The sequence below is a fragment of the Arabidopsis lyrata genome (assembly GCF_000004255.2).
Source record: "Arabidopsis lyrata subsp. lyrata unplaced genomic scaffold ARALYscaffold_486, whole genome shotgun sequence".
NCBI lineage: Eukaryota > Viridiplantae > Streptophyta > Magnoliopsida > Brassicales > Brassicaceae > Arabidopsis > Arabidopsis lyrata.
The window spans coordinates 91-6,821 of NW_003302224.1; the positions used below are offsets into that span (position 1 = coordinate 91).

The 6,731-nt window shown below is 37.3% G+C and overlaps 1 protein-coding gene across 2 annotated transcripts; it reads right to left on the reverse strand.

The window, feature by feature from the left end:
• Nucleotides 1-216: 216 nt before the first annotated feature.
• LOC110230465 (ABC transporter E family member 2) lies at nucleotides 217-4,513 on the reverse strand. 2 transcript variants are annotated; one of them, XR_002333587.1, is made up of 14 exons: nucleotides 4,322-4,452; nucleotides 3,438-3,552; nucleotides 3,131-3,216; nucleotides 2,937-3,034; nucleotides 2,737-2,854; nucleotides 2,558-2,647; nucleotides 2,148-2,452; nucleotides 1,863-2,058; nucleotides 1,591-1,776; nucleotides 1,232-1,501; nucleotides 895-1,140; nucleotides 658-792; nucleotides 506-551; nucleotides 217-472 (listed from the first exon to the last, which is right to left on the reverse strand). XR_002333587.1 is itself a non-coding variant. In XM_021033596.1 (13 exons), the coding sequence occupies exons 2-12, from the start codon at nucleotides 3,538-3,540 to the stop codon at nucleotides 673-675; spliced, it is 1,818 nt and encodes a 605-aa protein (XP_020889255.1). In that variant the 5' UTR covers nucleotides 3,541-3,552; nucleotides 4,322-4,513; the 3' UTR covers nucleotides 217-551; nucleotides 658-672. The 2 variants fall into 2 exon arrangements, 1 of the variants encoding a protein (XP_020889255.1); XM_021033596.1 differs by having other exon boundaries at nucleotides 217-551; nucleotides 4,322-4,513.
• Nucleotides 4,514-6,731: the final 2,218 nt, after the last annotated feature.

A 6,731-nucleotide genomic window follows, 5' to 3' on the forward strand; every position in this document is an offset into this window, starting at 1 on the left:
GACAACGCATCTTATTACATCTCGTTGGCGAATACTTATGTTGGGTTGGGTGGTTGGGATGAAGCTGTACGGCTACGGAAGATTGTGGAGGATAATGCATTGAAGAAGCTACCTGGTTACAGTGTTATTGACGTTAGTGTTGGATAGTGTTTCTTGAAGTTTTCCTATATCAGTGACTAAGGTTAGAGGCTATTTAACTCTGTACAAGATAGAAAATAAGATAGCAAGAAGCAATAGATTCATTGTAAAATCCAAAGTAATAACATTACAGTAAATGTTGAAATCATCAACTCGGGAAGTACAAAGCCAAAAAGAAAAAAGTTACAGATTCTGAAACTTTTATTGCTCAGTTAATAAAAGATGTGGGAAAAAAATACGAAGAAGCAAAACTGATGAAACAACAATCAAAAGCTTGACCAGAAAGAAACATCTGCTAAATGCACTCGGAAAACAGATGGCTGCGTAAAATATCCTGAGTTCATAGATCTTGCTATAAGCAAAAGCCCTTCTGGAATTCGAACAATGTTTTATCCAGCTCATGCCCTTGTATTCTGTGAATCCATAGAGGAAATTAAGAGAAAACAAACATTTTAGATATTGGTTCCATAAAACGTTGTATGATTGAGAAAACATGATTGGATTTTAGAGATCAAGAACCTCGTGGTAGTTGTCCTAATCATCCAAGTAGTAGTATGAGCCTGCAGACTTTTGCTCCCTGTCTTTGGTCGACTCCAATTTGTTGATTCTTGGTCTGAAATTAGTGGGATCCCGTCTGAATGTGATGTTCAGATGCTGCATGGTAACGAAAGACATAAATGGGAATCATTAGCACCAACTTTTGTGTCCTTTTTTCTTGCCCATACGGTGTAACTAAGAAAATAGTAGGAGACTTACAGATAAGAAGAGATTCATTCCACTGAGCAGTGATTGAGGACAATTTGCAGTACAATCAATGGATGGTTGTCCTTCATACACAATGACTCGGTCTGCCAAATAGGTCGCCATTATAAAGTCATGCTCGACTACAAATGCAGTTTTCTTTGCGTGGAGAATAAATCGCTTAATGACTTTCGAAGCCACGATACGTTGCTCTGAATCGAGATATGCGCTTGGCTCATCGATCAGGTATATATCCGCAGGCTGTAAGAATTCGCAAAATTTGTGGATGCATGAGATCACTGAGAGAAAGAAAGCAGCTACATCCTATAGACTTCTGAAACAAAATACTCACCTTTCCGAGGCACAGAGTTAATGCAACCCTTTGCAACTCTCCTCCTGAGAGATTGACAACTTCTTGATCCATCAACTGCTCAATCTGAAGTGGTTTCATCACATCCGACATAAATTGTGGATGCATGTAAGAATCTCGAATCTTTTGATGTAGCAGGTGTCTAACTGAATTCTGAAACTTAGGGCTGATCTTTTGTGGCTTGTACGAAACATTGAATTCTGGGATCTCTCTGTCTTCTCCTTCTGCATCGTCTGGCTTCAACAACCCCGCCTGCAAATATTACCAATATTACAACTTTACAGTACATTACTTTCTAAAACTCTAACCACAAGAGAACATATCATGGAGGAAGAGAATACCAGCATCCGAATAAATGTTGTCTTCCCTGTACCATTCTCCCCAAGCATTACAATAATCTGAGAGTCGGTGAATTCACCTTCCGACACTCTCAACCTGAAGTTTCCTTGAGTTTTGGTCATCGTGGGGTATTTGTACCTAGCGTACGACTGTATCTCTTCAGCACTTTCTTGTGGAGTCTCAGCAACCTTTGAACAAAAGAAAAACATTGAGGAAAAAAATTGATTGCCTTTGCGACATAACTTTGCCTCTTCATCATACAAAATATTTATACCTTGAAGGTCAAAGATTCATCTCTAAAACGTAAATTTTCTGTAGGAACAAACCCAGCCAAGAAAATGTTGATTCCTTCTCTGACAGAGAAGGGGAGAGTCACCACACCATAGGCTCCTGGTTTCCCATACAGACAGCAAATGAAATCCGACAAGTAATCAAGAACACTGAGATCATGCTCCACAACAATGACGTAACTGGGAAACAAACAAACAAAAAAAACAATGTAAGTACCTTATTTTTATCCCATCTGAAAAAAAAACTTCAGAAGCTGGGAAATTCAAACCTATTAGGCCTCAGGAGAGAACGAACAACTTGTGCAGCTTTGAGTCTTTGCTTAACATCGAGGTAACTAGATGGTTCATCAAACATGTAAATCTCTGCATTTTGTATGGCAACAACAGCGATGGCAAACCTCTGCAGCTCACCACCAGATAAATTCTCAACATCACGGTCAATGACCTGGTTCAGCTCCAGATCAGCACAGAGCTCTGCCTTCTTATCTCTCTCATCCTTCTGGTCAAGGACCTCTCCAACATTACCTTTAACCGCTCTTGGGATGTGGTCGACATATTGAGGCTTTATAATGGCCTGCCATTCACAGGGTATCAGAACTTGCTCAAAAGAGCTGCTTAAACATCAAATAATACCTAGCTACCTCATGGAGAAAAATATTAATATCAGTTTCAATTGTACCTTAAGATTATCTTCTAGAATACGTGTGAAGTAGTTTTGCAGTTCTGAACCACGGAAGTGAGTCAAGATTTCTTGCCAGTCTGGAGGACTCTGTTCAAGAAGGAATACAAAAACACATCAACTATGAAAGAGACGAAATTTCAAAGATAAAAGTTTAGAAACTCAAGAGAGGCTATTACAGTGAAACGGCCCAAATTTGGTTTGAGCTTTCCAGCCAAAATTTTCAGAGCAGTTGATTTTCCAATACCATTGGTTCCAACCAACCCTAGCACCTGCCCCGGTCTTGGAACTGGGAGCCTGGAAGTAAAGACAGAGATTCCATTGTCTGAAAACTACAAGAGCGGTCAAATTTTTCAGGAAAAATAATAGCTAAACGAACCTGTGCAACTTAAACGTGTTTGGCCCATAGCGATGGGTCGTATCTTTCTCCAAGTCTCTTGGAAGATTGATAATCTGAATAGCTTCAAATGGGCATTTCTGCAATTGGGCAACAACAGAGTCATTTAGCATCCCAGTTTAGGTGCCATTTCTAGAGGCATATTCGATATCAAGAAAGAGCCTATGCATACATACCTTCACACAAATACCGCAACCAATACACAACTCCTCTGAGATAAAAGCAAGCTTGGAACCAACAGTCACCTCAATACAAAGTTTTCCTAAGATAGAAGGCAAGTTAATGCTTAAGTGGCACTGAAATTTGTAGAGTTACAACAAAACTTCAAGTAGGAACTATAAGCTAATGGCTTCACAAAAACACCAAACTATCCTCTGTATACTATTTGTCATGACGCACATGACACAGCCGATAAATTACAGTACAGTGATAATAAATCCATATGCAAGACCACAAATTAAAATTGGGAATAAGAATATACACCTGTCTTGACCACGGGGCAACTCTTTTTGCACTCTTGGCGACATTTCTTTGGCTTACAACGGTCTGAACTCACAATAGCAATACGTGTCAAACGATCTGCCATCTCTCAATAAACCTACAAAATACATGAATCAATAGTTAAAACTGCCTGAGGAAAATGCAACATATTCATACACGATTTGATAAAAGAACACAACTGGTTTTAATTCTACAGAAACCATTTCTTTTGGCACAATCATGAACACCAATCTGATAATAGATATCCCTTCAATTGGAAACTAAACAAATAGATTCAAATATACCAAATGGAGAAGTTACGCTTAGGCAAAGGAACGAAACGAACTACATAGGAAACAACTAGAAAGTAGCAAAAACAATATTCAAAGATAAACCAGTTACAATCAGAGCTAAAAATACTAACTTGATTACCCCAAAATGCTAACAATGATGAAATAATAGTTGACAATTGACATACAAAAATTTTAGAACCAAGATATCCATAAATTCAAGCTTGAAAAAAGCAAATTTTAAATGCTTCAGATAAAAAGGGTGAACCGACTTTATAAATTCCAAATTCACCCACATATTAATAAAGAGAAAGATCAGCTAATCAGTTACAAAGGTTGACACTTTTGCCCAGAAATCAAAACAATCGAGAGATAGAAAACAACAAATCCAAACACTTTCAATACAAATTATAGAAGTTTTGAAGGTATATCGATGGCTCAATACAATCCCAGATGTAGAAATCAGCTGTGAATCAATCGGGAAGCAAACACCGATAAGCCCCAAAAAAATTCAAAATCGGTTACATATAAAACATCATCTGACTTGAAATCTAAATCTCCATGGAGGAGAAAAAGGGAAATTGAGATTAGTAGTACCTGAGATGATTGAGAGATTCGTAGAGGAAGATTGAAATGAAAAAGCGTGTGCCGATTCTTTTAAGGAACCAGCGGAGAGCACACGCACTTGATAGTTATGCTTTGCGCAAAATGAAGAAAGACAACAAAAAAGAAGCAAATTTAGGGTTTTCTGAATTACTCTGTTTTCGTTTGACCCGATTCGCTTTTTATTGGGCTTGGGTCGGTCACAGTTTGGTATGAGCCAGTGTTTTCATGCCCGACCCGGACCGCCCGGTCCGACCGGTTAACCCACGACCCGAATACTTTTCCGGTTTGAGTTTAATGCTAATACCCGCCAATTTTAAAACCGGAAAAACCCACAAAATCCTGCCATTAACCCGCGACCCAGTGAACCGGTTGAACCGGCTGGGTATGGGTTTTAAAAATATCATTTGATTTTGGAATAAAATTTAGAGTTTTAGACTCTATTCAATTATTTTTAGAACTCTTTTGTAGTTCTTAGACTCATTTGATGTTTTAGATTTTGATGAAACATGACAGTACCGTTTAAGGAGAATAAATGAAATGGTGAGAGAAATAACCGATATTAGTTGTTTTGAATTCGTGATGTTTTATTAGTTTATTTCTGTTATTGGCGATCTCCTACTATTTTAATATTTGTTACAATTTTAGACTTTTAGTTGGATTTAAAAATTTAATTTGAATTACTTTATTATTATTGTTAGACTTCATATTTTGTAAATATAGTATGAATATTTTTATTTTTATATTCATAAAAACTATATATTCTCTATGAATATTAAATATATTAATTAAATTTTAATCAATTGACCCGTGGTCGAACCCGGTTGACCCAGTGACCCGGTAACCCAGAAGGTAGTCCGGTTCACCGTCCGGATCGGGTTTAAAAACACTGGTCTGAGCATAGCAACTTGTCCGAAAGCCCTTCACTTGTGTAATAAATTGAATTTGTTTTGTCGTTATGAACTTTCTAGTTTCGAAGGAGAAACTTGTAAAAATTGTCTTCCAAAATATAGTTTCTTTACTCTCAAAGGAAAGTATTTTTTTTTTTTTTAGGTAGGCCTCTTAAGGAAAGTTTGTTTGTTTAGTTTATCTGTTCATTTGTGTTAACAAATATTATTTCATGTCAACTATTCAAAAATCAAAATTATTTCAGATGCTAAATTAAAAAAAAAATCAGAACTTGTTCTCTGTAAAAGCGAATCCCTAATCAGAGAACAACAAACTATTCTTGCACGACCTCGAGTCATTGTCTCGTTATTTCATAGAGTGTGATTAAATTTTATATATGCTTTCCTATAAACTTATCAAGTACAGAAGACAACCTTGAAGCACTTTGGAGTTCACAGGACCAAATCAAAAATAAAGGCAAGAAAACGAAGAAGAACAAGATTCAAGGTCAGTATCTACAATAGCATAAATATTTTTGAGAACTCCACCAACATCAGATTATCAAACAGAAGAGATATTGAAAAAGAGAGAGAGAGGGAGAGAGAAAAAGCAAACACAAACTGTCATTACAATACCAAATTTATAGATAAGTTTCAAAGAATCTGCTATTGAGAGATTAAAGAAACCTCTTCTGCAGAGACCATAAGATTTATACTAGCACTCTCTCGAACCAGCAATCTCTAAACCGACATAGTTAAAATGTAATATGTTTTGAAGGGAGATTATTAGAAACATCGGTCAGGTAATGAGACTATACTGGAGGAGAGGATCAAAGGGGTTTTTTGAGATTACTTCCACTTCTTGAATTTGCCTCCTCCTCCAAACATACCATGTTTCCCGTGCTTGCCATGCTTTCCATGCTTTCCGTGCTTGAATTTGCCTCCATGCTTTCCATGCTTGAACTTACCATGACCATGACCACCAAAGCCATGAGCAGGGCCATGGCCATACCCTCCATGTCCTACAGCATGCCCGTAAGGGTTGTGAGAGGCATGACCAACATGGTGAGCTCCATAGGCTGCTGCAGCCCCTGCTATCATGCCTCCGATTCCACCACTAGAATGTCCTGATTAAAAAACAAAAAAGTATTACATGGAGAACCCCAAATTACCAGAACGGATCAAAGAGACCACAAAGTTGTTCATATGATAATTGCTATCGAATTAAAATGTACTTGTACTAGATAGTTAAGGTTAAAACATCAATGTTATCTGAATGCCACTTCAAATACACCTAAAAGGTTCAATATTTAGACCAATATACACCAATGGAGCACAAAAAAAGAATACTAAACTCATTTGTCCGTATCTTTCCCACAAAAAACAGGAACAATTAAGAAACTACTGTCCTGTTATCATCTCCCTCGACAATACGTAGCAGGCTGGTAATCTAGCAAACTACAAGGCCAGTTCTTAGCTTTTATATAGAATACAACTACACTTACAACTATTTCCCT